The sequence below is a fragment of the Musa acuminata genome, chromosome BXJ1-10 (genome assembly GCF_036884655.1).
Source record: "Musa acuminata AAA Group cultivar baxijiao chromosome BXJ1-10, Cavendish_Baxijiao_AAA, whole genome shotgun sequence".
NCBI classification, from domain to species: domain Eukaryota; kingdom Viridiplantae; phylum Streptophyta; class Magnoliopsida; order Zingiberales; family Musaceae; genus Musa; species Musa acuminata.
In genome coordinates, this window is record NC_088336.1 from 28,057,006 (window position 1) to 28,075,163 (window position 18,158).

At 40.3% G+C, this 18,158-nt stretch overlaps 1 protein-coding gene and 1 long non-coding RNA gene across 4 annotated transcripts; both read left to right on the forward strand.

Annotated features, from left to right (window-relative positions):
- Positions 1–8,327: 8,327 nt before the first annotated feature.
- LOC103968700 (protein FAF-like, chloroplastic) lies at positions 8,328–10,866 on the forward strand. The gene is made up of 2 exons (XM_009382000.3): positions 8,328–9,028; positions 9,141–10,866. Exon 2 carries the CDS (start codon positions 9,187–9,189, stop codon positions 10,606–10,608), a length of 1,422 nt encoding a protein of 473 aa, XP_009380275.2. The 5' UTR covers positions 8,328–9,028; positions 9,141–9,186; the 3' UTR covers positions 10,609–10,866.
- Positions 10,867–15,873: 5,007 nt separating this feature from the next.
- Positions 15,874–17,535, forward strand: LOC135595939 (uncharacterized). 3 transcript variants are annotated; one of them, XR_010480722.1, is made up of 4 exons: positions 15,874–16,037; positions 16,104–16,213; positions 16,403–16,515; positions 17,258–17,535. It is a non-coding gene; the product is annotated as an uncharacterized LOC135595939 (long non-coding RNA). The 3 variants fall into 3 exon arrangements; XR_010480721.1 differs by having other exon boundaries at positions 16,403–17,535; XR_010480723.1 differs by lacking the exon at positions 16,403–16,515.
- The last annotated feature ends 623 nt before the right edge of the window (positions 17,536–18,158 follow it).

Sequence of the window (18,158 nt, forward strand, 5' to 3'; positions counted from 1 at the left end):
AATAATTCAGTTGACCGAATTATTATTTTTCTCTCTTTTATATATTCAAATAATATAGGACAATATAAAACATATCATATGATTGAATCTACGTATCAGCTCGCTTGCACTCCCATTCTTAATGAAAAATATTTTTGATTCCCTGTCCACATTGCCTGTCAATGTTCCTATACTCACCTAAATTACAACTCTTCGCTTCGCTTGAAACTAATCGAACAGATTTCTTGGTAATTTTTTAAAAATATATTTTTATTACCTCTAATTGAACGGATAAAAAGATGAATAAAGAGATTAGCTAACCCTATCATTTTGTTAGTACGAGGCAAATCCATATTCTCTCCCACTCATTCGAAATCATAAAATCTCGCCACGTATGCACTTGTCCGGCCCGTACACCACTTTGCCATGATTTTAACCGATGAATTTAAATTTTATCTTCAATTATGTTTTACAAGTGCTATATATATTTTTGAAGTCCTCCCATCATGATTGTCCCTCCAATGTTGATTTTGATATTTATCCCTCTGAATTTAAGTGTTACATAATAATAATAATAATAATAATAATAATAATAATAATAATAGTAATAGTTGCATTACATATTATTATTAATAATATTTGTAGTTGGTTGTCAGTTGCTGATTCATCATAACTCTAATTTAATGATAACTAGTTTACTTGGTAAATAAATAAATAATATTATAGGATGTCAACCGGAGAGGTACATGTGGAAAATATTAATATTCGGATGAAAATATTATTATATTATAATCTATATGACAAATGCACCATCTTTTAGACTTTCCAAGAAAAATATAATAATAATATCTTTATTCAACGTGTAAGAATAACATCCATACGCGGCTTCATATCAAGCCCAGCCCAAGAAAGTAGGAGCATTATTTCGGCTCACGATCGGTCCAAATTGGTTCATTTAAATCACCAAAACCGCACGGCGACCAAGCCCTGTGTTTCTTTTCTCGTTCCCTCGCCGTTCGGCGCCGGGAAGGAGAAGGGTCTTCGCTTCGATCGGTGGCCATCGGAGGAGGAGGAGGAGGAGATGAAGCTGTCGTCGAGGTGCCCGCCGATGGTCGTTCGGCCATCATCCGCCACCTCTGCTCCTTTCCGAGGACGCCGCCGACCACGCACTAGTATCGTGCTTTCTTTCCCTTTTGTGTTCCCCCTTTTATGATCAGCGTTGTTAATGCTCTTCTTCGTTTTGCCGGTTCTTGCGGGCCGACGACCGTTGTTTCCATATAGGGTTGGAAAAGGGTTAAGTGGATCGAATGAGGGAGAGAATCCTTTTCGATTGCTCCGGGGAAGTAGATGTCCGCTGGATAAGTTATTGGATTCTAACTGAGAATGGCGATTCTTGCAATCGGTCATGATCTAACACGATCACATTCAGTTGTTCATTCCATGGTAAAGAAGATGTTACTCAGTTGCTGCGAAAAACTTGAGGCTTCAATTATTTATATATAGGTAGATCATGCCGTGATTTGCTTTTGGATTTTTAATGCATCTAGTTCTTTGTGAAACCTACAAGGTAAGAGTCGAGTCTGAGAAAAGTGATGCATTAATGAGCACATTACATACAAGAGATTCTAATGCAATGGCACCTTGCTCACGACAGCAGTTTTTCTTTTCCTTTATGTGCCTCAGCATCTGTTGCTAGATATGACTTGCATCATTGCCTGGCCTGACACATCATACCTTGATCTTTTGTAATCTGTTTGTAGTTATACTGGACTATTCTTTTAGAGTTATCTTTACCTTTGATGTGTAAACGTTTGACATTGACAAACTCACCAATCGGATTCTTCAACACCAACCATCAGATGCCTAGTTTCCATTGCAATAACCTCAATCCAGCCAATGATAAATTTAACTTTCCATATGGTTCATTGTGCTTGAAATGGGTAAAATCATAAATTAGCTCTTCTTCATTTGGAGAACTACTGAATGGTGCTTGTATTTGACTATAAAACTCTCAAAGGGAAGCTAGTTATAGTCTTGATTTTAGATTTGCCAGAATCAACTTTACTAACTTTATGGGCATTGTTTCTTTAGAGTGCATAGGAAGCTGATGTAGACAAATGAATATGCCATGTAAATTGGGTCTTGAACTTTGGCAATGATAAAAGTGAATTATGTAAAAATCAATACTCACTCGCTCCATCACAGAGTTAGTTGAACAGTTGTGGTCAGTATTACTTGAACAACTTTTTATATCTTTTAGGCATGGATTGAAAAATACATCATTCCTGAGGGGTAGATATTGAAATCTGCATGAACATTGTAGCCTTCCTGCATTCAACATCCTTTATACATCTTGCCAATTACCTTTAAGGCATAGAAATATATGCGTTTAGATGGACATCTACTATGAGTGGGATTCTTATGCTTTTTCTGCATAAGAAAAATTGTATTGATACGTATCTATTCAACTACAACAATGATGTTCTCTCGGGAGTGCTATTAGCAAACTATTTTGATGGTATTTGTTTTCTTTGTACTTCCAACTTTAGAAATTTGCATCAGTTCTAGCCTTCCTGAACGTTTGTGTGTGCTTTAGATAATGTTATTTTAATTTACAAAATGAGTTTGTTTTGTCATATCAGGGATATTCTCCATGAGCCTATAAAGCATGGATCAAGGATTTGACACGATAAGTGCCACCAATAAATCTAGAAGCAAAAGAAAATTCATTTTTTTTAAATATTTAATATGGGGAAGCTTAATTTTTGTTTACATTACTACAGAATCAAAAACCATAAAACTTGACAAATGGGAACAGCTGACAAACAAGGATCCCTAGTTATTCATGAAGAGGAGTCTATTTCTACAACAAGATGCTATGCAATTTAGAAATAGTCTTCAACTAGGCAATATATCCTTTTGGTAGGCCACTATCTTAATTAGGATGAGGTTCCATAGTCATGTTATCGGGAGAGGCCTGCACCTTTGGTTTAACATATGGGTAAATTGTTCATAATTTCTGTTGAAGTGATAGTTTTTACATCTAGAACTGCTTCAAGGAGACGAAGAATGTACAAAGGACATAGATGCACCTTTTTGTGGAAGTGCATGATCCAGTGCTTAGTATGACAACAATATCTTTTTGATGGAATCCGGGTGAAAAGAACCTACCAATAACTTCAAAATATTTGAAACGAACATAGATAAGATGATGGGGAAGAAAATCAAAGAGCACATTAACAAGAGCAGTATAAGAACATAAGATTTTTTATGTCACTTGAGGATGAAGTATTAGTGAAAAAGGAGGCCTTCTGATGAGTACTAGCGAGTATCACATGTTTATGTATAGTTCACATGCTTATAAAATGTTTATAAGCAAAACAACTGCAAGCATTAAAGGAATTGAAGGTTTCTTATATAAGGTGGGATCTGGCATCACATTGATACATCATTTTTTCATAGCTTATAGTTTCCATAATTCTTTTCCTAATAGATCACCTTCTAGGCAAGCCTGACTACCATTTTGCTTCCTTGATTGCTTGCTTTGTGCATAGGATTGGCTATTGATTCAGTTAGGCAAAGTTGAGATTAGGTATTGTAGGCTACAGCTGCTATTGGTTCAGTCAGGTAGAGTTGAGATTTGGTAGTGTAGCCTACAACTGTTTGAACTTGACTTGGGTGCATTCCATACAACAAACTAGGTCAAGCTGGTCAGTTATGGTTGGCTAGGTTATGGAACACCATGCATATGCTATAATGTGGCAGATAGATTTAAAATCTGGTTTGCATAGTATGGGCTTGCGATCATTGGCATTGTTACTTTCTAGTAACTAGTTTTTGATAGCTGTGTTTCTGATAACTTTTCGAGCATTTTCATGGCTCTAATCATATATCATATTCCTTTCATGATGAGCTAGTGCAATGAATTCTTCTCATTTGATTTCTGACATGAAAATCAACAATATACAAGTGTTTACTTTTATTTGACATTTCTTTGGTCACACATGGTCAATTTTGGGCACACTGTCAGTATGGTCGGCCACAGGATTTTTTCAGAAACAAAAGGGAATTCTTGGTCTGTTGCTAATTTGAATTTTGCTGTTCTGTTCCTCAGCATTGTTGTCATATTTCTGGCATTTCATTTTCAAACTTTGAGGTACATTGTTCTTTATTTTTTGTTTGTATATAATGTGATGAATATCTATGTCAACACTGTAATCAATGATTGCTATGACATTACTGGTCGTGTATGCATTAGCAGGTCAGACATTTTTAAGGAATGTCGATATGCTAGCTTCGAGCCTGTGAGCTTAACTGTGTATGATCACCATGGACTGTGCACTGGTGCAGTCACATATGTGCTAAATCTGTATATTTTACCAGATAAATCTAGGCTTTGCTGTGGCAAATCTGGAATCATCTTGTTTGCAAGTAGGGGTTGATTCTGACTTTGAAGGTGTTGACCATGATGAAATATTATGGCCGTAGCGAGTTCTTTTTCCCATCTTTGAGAAGGCAATGAAATCGATTCTTTATCAGGATATTAAAGAAAGATCAACAAGTATCGTTTGTCATGCATAATTGCATCTCTAATGTATATGTTTTTATATTGTGTGATTCGGTCTCTCTTTCTAAAACCGACGTGCCCGCCTAGGCTCCCGCCAGTGCGGGGTCTAGGGTGGATCAAAATATACAGCTTTACCTCTAAATATAGAGAAACTGGTTCCATGATTCAGTCTCTTACTATTTTCCTATTTCAAACTCACCTATTACATGGGAAAAATAACTGCAGAATCCCAGATTCTCACATTCAAGAAGTGGTTATTGCTTGAATAGTTAGGACCGAGAAAGATTGTGCCTCAGTTTCTGCTCCTATGGATATAGAAGTTTAGACACTAAGTGATAAGATATTTTTTCTTTGTTTTAATGAATCTGAACACAGTTCTTTTCTTGGTAGAAAAGCCAGGGGTTGGAACTTTGGAGCTTATCAAGAGAAATACTGCATCTGTTTTTGTTAAAATTTGCATAAATGGATGTGATGCAAAGCTTATCAAGAGAAATTCTGCATCTTTTGGTGTTAAAATGGTAATGCAAAGTACAACCATCCCTGCAATGATCTTTCCTTGCTTGCTAGCGTCGTGATATAGTGTTTGATTTATTAGTTGTATACCTTTTTCCGTTTGGCTGTAATTACCACTGTGAAAACTGATTTAGGACCTTGAAGGAATTCATGCCTGCTAATGTGCATCTGACTGTTGGAGTATCACCTAGTTTGCTCATGGTAACGTCAACATACTCTTCATGCTCCTTGGCTACTATTTGGCATTTCAGAATCAGACGGTCTTATATGAGATAATGTTGCTGGCCCAGTTTAAGCTATGATGTTGGCGCAAACTCGATCTCCTCTCAATCAAGTAAAATTATTGTGGTAGTGTCTTTTTCAGGTAATGAGAATCCCACATGGGCCTTTTGAATATATTCCTTAATTCCTAGGAAATGTCATTTTTCTTTTCTTAGTTTTTACCTGCTCTTGCAATTTTGTCACTGAAGGAAATATTGAGTAGTCGATGCTGTCCGCGGTTGCATGTCTAGCCTGGTATTATTTTCAAACTTACATGTACTTGTGGTCCTTTACATTGCGGGCTGGCATCTTCTGTCGTCTACAATCTTAAACAGTACTGAAAATAGAAAACATTTACAATGTGGTTTCAGATATGGTCCCATAAGCTTGTTCATCATATCATTGCCGCTAAGAGATATGGAATTGAAGTTTAGGTTCACGTGATAATTTCCTGATTTGATTTCAGATTATGTTTTACCTAAGGAAGTCTATCGAAGCTGCTTTGGACGCTTGCAGATATTAGTCGCATTGGCAAGGAGAAAGGGCAACGACTTCTCAACTAGAGGTAAGGGTTCTGATCGCCATTTATCATGGATATTCGCATGCTCTTTTTTCTGGCCCATTTAAATTGGCAATCTAACCGGTTTAACTGGCTTAGTTTGTATATTAATTGGGGCCTCATAATTGCACGAACAACTTAAGGTGGCCAAATAGAAGTGTGCTGGCCCAATCATGCGATCTATAGCTGAATCAACTGACCGTTGACCTAGTGTTAAGTTTTTCCTTGGAGTTCGTAGCGTCAGATAGTTGTCGAGGTAGTGCTCGGGTAAAAGACTTGCTATTTGTTTATATGGGTTTGCCTCCTATTTCTTCACATGCACTAGGTACTGATATGCACAACCACATTCGCATTTGCCTGGTCCATCCATCTTTTATTACGCGGTACAACATCTAGTTAACGCCGGCGTGACCAGTGAATAATTAGGCTTTCCAATGCGGGGGCTTATTGAGCACCAAATTTTCGAGGACCACTTCTCTCCAAAGTCTTTTACAGATTGCGATCTCCAGATTATACGATTAGGTACTGCTTTTGCTTTACATCACAACTCACAGGTGAGCACAAAGCACCAACGACAGATGGAAACACTTTGAGATCGTCATCAAGCCTTTCGTTTACGCCATCCCCAGGGGGCCAGCCTTTCATCATCATTTGCCACCACAGAGTGCTTTCAGATCCAATCTGTTGACAGCCAGGTAAAAGTACTGCAGAGATCCTCTTCTCCCTTCCACAACCAAGAACTTCTCCCTCGGTCCGCCGTACCACTTTCTTCTCAAACCTGAGTGCTCGACAACATGGTGGCAACATACCCCTCTTTGACTTCATCAGCACAGTAAGAAGTTGGTCCCCTCCTTGGGCCACTGCTTCATTATTAGTCCAAAGGACTGTCCTTCCCCTTCTTTTATCATCAACTTCATACAGAGACTCTTTCAAATTAAACTGGTCCCATGCTAAAAAGAAGGCAATGAGATCTCCTCTTAGATCTTGAGTCCTTGTCTGTGGTGCTGGTGGATTCTTTGCTAGATTGCATGCTGGTGTGGGTCAAGTTCTAAGAGGGAGCACGGTGGGGGACGATTACTTGGTGGCAAAGGCGTGGTAGATGTAGTGTTAGCAGTTCAGAGTGGGTGGCGGTGGTGGTGGTGGTGACCTCAACAAAGACTTGGAGAGTTAGAGTGGATCTTTCGGCTTCTAGGATCCAATAATGGAACCACTTTTTTAAACGAGTGCGTGGGTGATGTTTCTTGTCTGGTTGCGTTTAGCACATGTATTTGCAATTTTCCACCATGCATACTAGATTTATGCTGGTTGAGAGCAAACTAGGGAAAGATATGGTTGCTATTGTAAAATCTAAATCGTTATCATCTTCACTAGTGTAGTAACCAGGTCTACACAACCCCACAGGGCATATTTCCACGTGTGTTACGTGGTCTTTGATGGAAAAGTCCAAAGGATCAGTGACCGGCGTAGCCTTTAGGACGAAAATTTTGTGGCATATGATGTTTGGTGAAGGATACATCGGCGAGGGATTTGAGGCGTTAATGTGGCGCGGTGTCTTGAGCATGTCGATGGGCGCGAGCAAGGATGCGTCGGTCTCACTCCGAGACCCTTGCCGTGGTCCAACCCATCGACGCATGTCTGCCATTGTATCCGATCCTGATTTGAGCACGGTTTTTGGCTTATGGTCTATAATCTGACACGAATTCATTTTTGTGTCACTGATCAACATCATCCCAGATGTTGCTACGGTCAGAATAGGGCTGTAGGAGTGTCGGAAGCTGATATAGCCTCATTGTGTGTAGAGGAATCAGTTTTTGTAATCCTCGAGCTATCTTCATGCTGTCATAAGATAAATGAACGTGGAAGCCAGCAAGGTTTCCCATAAGATAAAATCAGTTTTAGAACATGGAAGAGTTCAAAGGTCTCGTGGAACCAGTTTGTGTCATACACACGTCTCATTTTTTTTATTGCTGATCATCAATTGTTCTCATCTTGTCGTTCATCTCATCGAAGAAGCCGATTGTTTCTAATCGATTGGAATGTGAGTTACTTGAGCTACTGCCTCTCATCCATGTGTGAGGGCCATTCTCCCTTCCATGCCTTCAACCTACCTTTTTCTGTGTCTATTTTGCCGGATCTTATGCTCCCACCATGTAGTGACCCCCTTTCTCGCCACGTTTAGCGTGGTGCAGAAGAGGGGGGAAACAAGAAAAGGCCATAACACTGGAGAAGCCTTGGCCATGTCCCAAGCTTGATTACATAAGAAAATTAATATCTCCTCTCTCTCTCTCTCTCTCTCTCTCTCTCTCTCTCTCTCTCTCTCTCTCTAGTTCGAACTACGTGGTTCGAACTAGTTCGTCGACACCATTGGAAGGGAATGTTGTACGAGATGCAACTATCCAAACTGCGTCACTTGGGTTCCAAAGAGTGGCATCTATTCGGTTGCAGTGTTTGCGGCTTAGATAAAAAGTGTGACCCGAGTTAATTAATCGGAGTGGGAAAAAGGAGTGACTGATAGATTATTTGGAATGGAAGGATGACAACAATCCCTGGTTCACCATTGACTTGCCTTCCTTGCTTTTAAGGAACTATACTAGATAAATAACCAGAACAAACACCACCCGGCCAATTGATTTATCAAGGGAAGGAGAGAATGCAAGTAGTGGATGAGTCGGCACAGAAACAGGATTAATTTTATGTATGTAAGTTTTTAAATATGAAGTCAACATAAGCTTAGTGGGACAAATGTAAAGGGGTATATGTATAAAAATTGCAAGAAAAAGTTATTCGAAGTTGTGGAGAATAAAACATAAAGGAAAGCGATATAAAATCCATTACCGGGGGAAAGAAATGAGAGGAGAGCATAAATGACAAAGCGGAGTGAGCGAGCGAGTGATGCAGGAAAATGGAGAGGGTATAATACTGGAAAGCACAAGGAAGGTGCGATTGCTGAGAGAGTGGTGGGGGACCCTCAGGAGGCTAAAAGCTTCCAAAGAGGAAGAAGCCTTTCTCCGCACCTACAAATACCCCCCCTCCTCCCCTCCTCGCTCCTTAGCGGCCTTGCGTGACTCCCTCCCCTAACTCCGTTGTGTTCTCTGCCTCCCGGACCAAGGAAAGCAAGCTTTGGACTTTGCATGTCATCCTTATTTGAGGTAATCAAACTCTTCCTGTCCCTGCCCAATTCCCTCCACTCTTGACCGCAACAGTAGACCTCATCTCCCATCCTCTTGAGTTCTCAACCCCTTTTGCCTTTTTTGTTCTCAGTGACACTCGTAATCACTCTGCTTTCCGACCGTCCGGCCAAGGAAAGATGTCGGTGGCTGTCATTCAAAGCTCGCCCGCAAGCTTCAACTTGGGCCACCGCAACTGGCTATCGCCAGCGGATCGATACCGGAGCGAAGAAGACCGTCCTCCGGCGCTTAAGGAGGGCGGCGAGGAGCCTCCCTCGCAATTCGATATATGGAGCGCGATCCAGTCGCAGAAGACGGCCGCTGCCGCAGCTGACCAGCCGGCGACTCCTTATGTTCATCCCCTCGTGAGGCCCTCTTCGAGCTCGCTAAGCCAGAAGAGCCTTGAGATATGCACGGAGAGCCTTGGCTCGGAGACCGGCTCCGACGACTTCTTCTCCTTCATGGACGACCTACCCTTGCTCGACGATAAAGAAAAAGAAGAGGAGACGAAATATGTCCATGAGAAGCAAGATGCAGCAGCAGAGGCAGGCGAGGTAATAGCAGCGGAACGCGGAGAGCGGTCTCCCCGAGGCACGGAGCTGACATCGGTGAACTACCATTGCTCCATTAGCAGGCGGTCACCTCCGAGGTCGTTCCCTCCGCCGCTCCCGTCGATTTCTCGACGCGACGGCCCCTGCTTCCACATGCGGCCTCACCGCTGCGACGGGCGCCTCGTAGTCGAAGCCGTCCCCGTCCCTCCTCAAAACTACCTCCATGCCCGGCGCGTCGACGGCCGCCTCGTGCTCTCCTTCATCGATACCATTTACGGAGACGAGCCCGGTTACGAGTCCGATGCCTCTGACGCTGCCGCTGAAATCACACAAACATTAACAGAAGAAGACGTCGAGAAAGAAAAAGAAGAAGCTACAGAAAGCGAATCAATGGGAATAACACAGTTAGGAGTGAAAGAAGAAGAAGAAGAAGAACTAGAAGGAAACAACCGTTATGGTGGAGAGGAAGAAGAATTAGAGGAAAATAACTGCTACGAAGAAGAGGAAGAAGAAGAGGAAGTGGAAGTCGTCGACAGGGGAACCGTCGTCGAGGTAAAGGTGAGCACGCAACCGCAGCAACAGAGCGGTGCCATGAAGGTTCACCGGTCTTCGCTCGTCATCAACAAGTTCGTCGGAGATATGCCGCTGAGTGGCATGGCCGAACACGAGCCATCCGCTCAGGAGGAGGACAACACAAGCAGCCAAAACAAGCACAACCACACTGTTTCATCGGCACCGGCAGCCAGGCGGGCGTCATCGATAACCACCACTGCAGCGGCTGCAGTAGTGGCGGCATCCACGCTCGGTGTCAGCACAGAGAGCCACCACGATCACGGCTACGGCAGGACATGGACGGCGGTCGGCGGTCATCGCCCTCCGCTCGACAACAAGCTGCTCTTCACATCGAAGCGGCGGAACCGCGAAGAGTTGCTGCACAACATGAGGAGGTGCAGCCAGCTGCGCAGGCCATTGTTCATATGGGAGCCCTACTGCATTGCCACTTCCTCCTGAGACTCGAGACAGTCTCTCGAGGATCCACCTTCATCCTTAATAGCCCAAGATCGCTGCTGCGGCTGCTGCTACTATTCAGGCTACCAAGTATCAGCATCGCATGACAAAGAAAGACTCACTGTTTGGTTTCCTCTGCATTGTATCGTGGTCATTCTTCTACTGTTATTATTAATTTTTTGGGAACGACCAACGTCCCTTTTTTCCAACCAGTGATTGGATTTGATTTCTATAATGAAAGATTTGGGATCTTTATGATTAGATTGCCCTCGGCGTCGTCGTCGTCGTTTGGTCTTGGAATCAGATTGGTATCTTTGAAGGGGGATACAATCTTTTGGCTGGGCATGACAACACATGTTTCTGCCTTGACATGCTGCATATGACGACCCCGCCGACAGGTCTTGTTCTCTCTATTGCAGTAGCAGACCGAGCACGGGGGGTTGTGATGTCAATGAATGTTGGTCTCCTAGTTGGATGTAAATCATAGTCATTGGGTCACTGTATTCTTCGTTCGCGTTGGGATTTCACTTGAGAGTTGCCACACACCCTTGTTCGATGATAGAAACGTAAGACCTTCCCCGAGTGTCCTGAGATTCACCCACGATCTTAATGTTTCATAAATATGATAAATAATATACTCATATTTTTTATTTTTAAGATTAAAATATATATTTTTAAAATATCATTCTTAATGTTTAACGAAATATTAATTGATAAGTATTAATGTTTACGTTAAGCATAATACAATAAGTCAAATGGAGGTCAGAAACCTCAATTCTAAGGAAGATAAGGTAAAAAAAAGTCAATTGTTTACTTGCTATACCTAAGGTTTTAGTTTTACAGATCATAGGGTGAAATTTTTGGCTACTTTTGAGTCACCAAAACTTTCAATTTATCTTTGATTTTTAGATATGTTTTGTATAAATCTCTTATGATTCTAAGACCTCTAGTATGGCTTTTATGGTGCATATAGTTATTCTTATCTTAATCTAAGCTACTCAAAATCTTCTATTTTCTGAGAAAGAGTTTTGTATGAGCTAAATTAGTCCCCTTACAGATATAATTAGACTATAAGGTTCTATGAGTTTTAGAATTGAGTAAATACCACTTATGTTCAATAAGATATGAGGTTTATAAATTTAGATAATCCTAATCGAGTTTTAACAAAACATAATAAGTGTTGATAGTTGAATTAGGAGGATAGTTTAATCTCCAAATGATTTTATTTTAAGCTAAAATTTGATATATATTTAGTTTTATATGTCTCATAATTTTCTACAAAATTTTATGACAATTCAAGATCGTTTGGTTTACTAGAATAGTAAAGTAAATTTTTTTTATAGAATTGTACGATGGTTTGATTAACGTTAGCTAGAGGAAATTGTAAGAAAATTTGATAGTGAAATATAGATAAATTTTTTGATTAAGTATAGTTTATTTTATGAGAGATTTTATCAAATTTTTTCTATGGACTATTGTAATGAATTATTGTAAATCGATAATTCAAGAGGTAGGGTTCTTAATTAGGTGATCTTATGCTCCCAATTTAATAGGTATATCACTTCACAGCATACTTGATCATTAAGGAATGAGGTCTTTTATTAATATCTTTATTTTTGAGTTCAAGTAAGTATAAGTTTAATTCATTGTAAAATAGTGATCATATAAATAATCATATGCAAAATATATTTTAGAAAACATGTTTCAAAACATATAATAATAGTATGGCATGTGATGTGATAGTACATGTATATATTATAACGTGTATTATAAAAATACACATATATATTATAACGTATGATATGGGAGTATACGTATATATTATGATGTGCAGAGTATGTATATATATTATGATGTACAGTGTGGAAGTACACATATATGTTATTTCGACGTAGAAATTCATAAAATTAGCTATGTTTCTTATATGTGCATATAAGCATCCTAAATTATTTCGATGTAAAATTTTATCTTTTTTATTTTTATATTTTATGTTATAGGATTATGTTTGCTAAAGAAACCCTAAGATGTAGTGTTTATTGTTAATTATCTTGTGACGATGATTTTAAAATATAATATATATGACATAACGTATGTTCGCCTAAATAAAGTTATAAAAATTTATACTTGGTAAGTGTTTCCTCACTATAAATTATATTTTATAAGTAAGAGTATTAATACTTAATTCAAGTGATTGGATAGAGAAGTGAGCACGTGAAAGTCTATGCCAACAATTTTACGTGTATAAATTTTCTTTTGGTTAAATATTATACTTATATACATGTGTCAAAAACATGATGTGTAGAAAAAAAAAACCCTATTAATTTTATTTAATAAATTAATAAATTTTAATTTTAATATCATTTAGTTTTCACTATATTCAGATCATGATGCTCTCATGAACTTTGTAATTCACTTTTGGAGTCACAATCAAATTCCAGAATATAGTCGCTTTATTTAGTGAAAGAAAAGCTATCTTTTTTTGTTCAAGAGGCACAAAGAATTTCATTTATTCTCAGACGATATAGGCCTTTGCCAAAGGCTTTACGCTTCCCTTTTTCCGAGTGCTTTCCTTCTGTGAATCCAATTTAGATCCGTAGTTGGCCACAGTTTGTTTATTCTTGCTGTTCGAGTCGAATGTTCTTCCTCTCATATTTACACTAGTCAATGCAACAGCGACATGGACCACCTTGATTCTCCATGAAAAGGGCAATAGCGAAACAATAGCCATTCAGTATTGGTATTGCCAAGTCAAGACAATACACAAAATAGTTCGAAAGAGAGAGGAGAACGAATGGGAAGATTGCGTGGAGCCGAAGCGATCCCTCCGTTTGGTATACTCGAGGACACTCGGATGTTGACCTACTGGTTAGAGCAGAAATGGTCATGGAGTAAGAACACCGAGTGGTGGAATCCATATTGTGTCTCGGTCGTGCAACATCCATTACCATGAAATGGTAGCAGCAGCAAAGGCAAAGCTAAAGGCAAAAGGAAAAGCAGCATGAACCGGGAGAGGAAGAAGGAAGAAGAACCCGATGCCTTCAGTTTCCCACCCCCCCCTGGATCTCCCATCAGCAGCTCCCGTTAAAGCTAGTTAAGTATTACCAGCATCCTACTGCTGCAGCGGCTGCACTTCCTTCCCCCTGGTGGTTAAAATGGGCATTGCAGATTCAACAAGTCATGGTGCAGCGGCAGAGGGAGATGAGCGGTAGACAGCGAGAATTTGGTGTACTTTTATAGGTCACGCATTTTGTCTACTAAGCTTGTTTGCCACACTTTGTTGCACTGTCCTTGTCTGCACGAAGTGATCGGACATCACTCCATCAAGCCCATGGTGACTGCATGTGAACAAGGTGATGGATGGGTTTGAAAGACTTCGCTCAGTTCATTTACGGGTGATGTAATCTATGACTGCTCGATTGGAGTGATCGAGACTATACCCCCGCAATTATTTAAGAGGAGTGGTCCGATCTCTTCCAAGGTGGCAGACGGCCCCATCTCTCGCAGTGCATGGCTTTTTGTTGATCGAGGCATTAATTGCCTGTGGTCTCTCTCACTGCATTCTATGATTGTTCACCCGTGAACGGTGGAAGGAAATGGTTTCCCAGCAAGCATTAACTGAGGCAGGGGGTGAATGATATCACTCGAACAAAGCAGCTAAAATTGACTCAATGTTCTTCAGGAAGATCGAAAGAAAGAACGGAACGTAAACCACATCTTCCCTTGTCATTCGCTGGTTGATGTTTTCTAAAGCATGATGCCTTCATACAGTTCTTGTGGTATGATCCATAGTATCTGATAATTAAGTGTCAGCATGGAGAAGTCATTGTCGAGTCGATTAATACTCGTGCGGTAACTTCAGTTTCATGCATCGTTTCAGAATAATTGGTCCTGCTAATAATTGTGCGAGGCTGTATCCAGTCGAAGACCATTCTAAATCTTGTTGCTTTGAAGTATGATGTGAGGTTGACAGGCCAACCAAACTCTAATCATGGAGTCTGTGACAAGGAGTCGAAGATGTGAGCCGGGAATGCCTTGTTTCACCACCATCAGACCGTAAAGAGTTCCATGAACTCGAAGATGAAGAAGACGATTGACTTCTCGACCAATCTAATCTCAAGTATAATTTCTTTCCACCATAATGAACGGATAAAGGGTAGCAGTAGTAGAACATCATGACAATCAAGTTACAACAACTGCACTCGAGTCCTCATTTTCGACTCTTTCTACCAAGGAGAAATAGTGCCGCTTCTGCAACCCACACTAAATATTGTTATGCAGGCCATGCGTTATATATATATTCATTTGCACCACATATGCCTGTGTGCATATTAATGTGTCCGTACTTAGGTTAACATTACAGCTGAACAGTTGCAGCAGCATGCAAAGTAATAACCAGTCAAAATCAACATGAAAAGTCGGTGTGTGACAAATCGTTCCAACTGTTGAAAACAGAGACCCAAAATTGACCTTTGGTATGATCTCTGAGGATGAAAGAAAAGAGAAATAAAGATCACCAATTATTGTTTGCATGCGTGCTGTGCTTTTTCTTGCAGTGTGATTTGAACTTGTTCGCAAGCCTGTCTTTCGGCCACCGATCTTTCAAAGCCGAACTTTGACCTTTCTTTGAATCTATAAGAAATCATGAGATTTCAATGCATGTGATCCTAGTTTCTTATTTATTTTCCAAACCAAAGTTGACTTTTGATCCGATTGCTCGGTGTCATTTCTGTGTGAGTCAGCAAAGGAAGCTTCATACATCAGGTTGAACTGCTTCAGTACGAAGATGACCAGTGTCGTTGACTTTTCTTAGGCTTCACTCGACAAGACAAGGTAGCTTTGGGCAATGCTGTTGTGTTGGGCCGATCCATTCGGATAATGGGCCGAACCCAAAGTAGTCAAGATTTCACAGATTGGGCTTGATCATGAATCACAACCCAGGATTTTAACGAGCCGGAACTGTGGGTATGTGGCAATTGATGCTCGTTTCTAATTGCGAGCACAATTCATCCCCGATTTGTGAGGCCCTTTGCTTTATTTATACAAATCGTACAAGTTTAGTCCACACTAATCCATGACATATAGGGTAATGATCCGATAGAATAACCGGGTTATTGGTCCTTGAACGCTGCAATGTACGTCGGCCAATTGCAAATTCGGATCCGTAGAATGGAAAGATCCGAATCCTATTACGGCCTTGCTATACTCCAACGACCCCTCCCACCATGGAGTCTATATATATAGGGCTAGCATGGGCATGATGTGCGGGGAGATCGGGAGGTCATGGTGCGAGCCGATCCCCCTTTCTCCGCATCTGTCCTCCTCTCCGACCTCTCGCCACCGCCATCGTCCTCGAAACTCTCTGCTAGAAGATCTCTCCACGGCGACGCCTCACGTTCTTCCTCCGGTCGCCCGACGCCTTCGTCATCTACGGGGTCTGAAGAACCCTAGCGCGTTCTTGCTCCGGTTTCTTTCTCCGTCTAACCTTTTCTTGGATGCAGCGGACGAACTGGTGGGCGCAGTGCTGGGAGTCAGTACGAGTTCCAAGATCGATGTCCAAGATCCATCTTGGACATGTTGGTCCGGGATCAACGTTCTCTTCCTATACCAGGTCCGAACCCTAACACATTTTTGGTGATGTGAGTTCCAAGATTCGTTGTTCTTGACCTAATTTCGCTTCAGACCACGGGATCGCTTTAGATTTAAGAACGAGTAGGCGATTTGTAGTTTCTCCTTCTAAAACGAGATAGAGAGATGCTTCTTATAAACGGCAGGAGTAATCTTGAATCCTGGCCGACAGAGTAAAGATTGGGGCTAGAAGAAGACGCGACAGAATGCAGTCTCGATTGAGGATCATCATGCTTGATCATAAATGGAGATACAACATTTGGTAGCTCCGACGAGAGGAACCATGTTTGTGCTCTTAACTCGGCTATACATCATGATCCTTTCACTTTTACATTGTTGCATGCGCATAATTCGAATTATATAAGTTCTTTAGCTTTAGAGATTAGGGGTTCTTGAAGCTCAACAATAAAGATTATTTCGTGCATAATATTGAGGAAGCATTAGTTCCGCAGTAGAAGGCGATGTTTGTTCGGATAATAACAGAACGTAGTATAGCACATCGAACTAAAATTCCAGATGTTGTTTTGGCTGATAACATGACCTATCATAGTTCGGAGCCCTATGATAGATAACATGAGAATGTGTACGAGTACTTCACCATGGAGGATTCAGGTCTATTATGAGAGATGAGATTTAGGCAAAACAAATTAAGGAATTCTATCAGTGTGAAGTGGATTCTGAAAGATTTCTATTTCTGAAAACGAAACAGAGACGATATAGGGAGGGAAATTCCTCTAATGATCGAAGACATACCGACTGTATCCGTCTTGATGATCGTTTGCTTGATGTTTGGTAGTTCTGCAATGTTGTGTTTCCATGGGCATTACGCAAAATAATTTTCAAGAAAGTATTGCCCGGACGAAAATGGAGCATTAACAAAACTTTTGTTAATTAAGCCTATGTTTGATGTTTGTAGATAGGAGATCGATTATTACCACTCTGAATAGAACAGCTGACATCTCATCCCACTTCATGCATAAATTATACTTTTGTTTTTCTGATGCAGCTGTTTCTCTTTTGTGGACAGAAACTAATTGTTCTGTTGTTCAACAAAACTTTGATGGAATAATTAGCCACGGAGTTTACTTCTTTCTTTTGCATTCATCTCGAGTCGCTGACTTATGTTTTGGTGAGAAGATGGGATCAGAGCAGGGTGGTACGTTGCACATGAAAACTTGGAGTTGGTAGTAAGTTCCCCTCCTTTATGGATTAATGGTATGCATTCGGGCAATCCCTTTTCTTGTGAACTATGAGTATTTTGAATCAGGGAGATGAGACGTTTCTAAATGACCAGATTTCTCTGCACGGTAATGCTTTCTTCAGTTATAATGACATCATGTTATATATATATATATATATATATATATATATATATATATATATATATATATATATATATGTGTGTGTGTGTGCGTGGGTGCGTGCAAATTGTATTGTCCTAGTGTCTTCGTGAGTAAAATATGTTATTGAAAATAATCGTGAACGTGCAAGTGTGTAGAAATGATGAAATACCATTGAGATAACATTAGACGTCTCAAGAAAATCGTTGTGGGTGTATTCAAGTATTTTGATCATGACTTATATGAAGGATGATTGAGATCTAGAATAAATTTTTTGATTCGATCTCTGGCTCAAGTTAGTTTGGTTGTGAGATGAAGTGAGTTAGAATTGATAAAAAGGTGATTGATCTTTGATTTCTATGTTGGAAATAAACTTTTATAGGGTAGAGGGGTCTTTGATAGTTCTTTTTAAACCCTTGTTCACTTAAATGATAAAGAGAGAGACACGTAATCATCTGTTTTGAACTTATTTCCACGCATTTAGACCGACAAAATGTACAACGGTAAGAAGACCACCGCGTGTGGGCAGGTGACATCACGGACCGGAAGGGGCTACTGGTGCTAAACACATCGGTACTGGTAATAAAT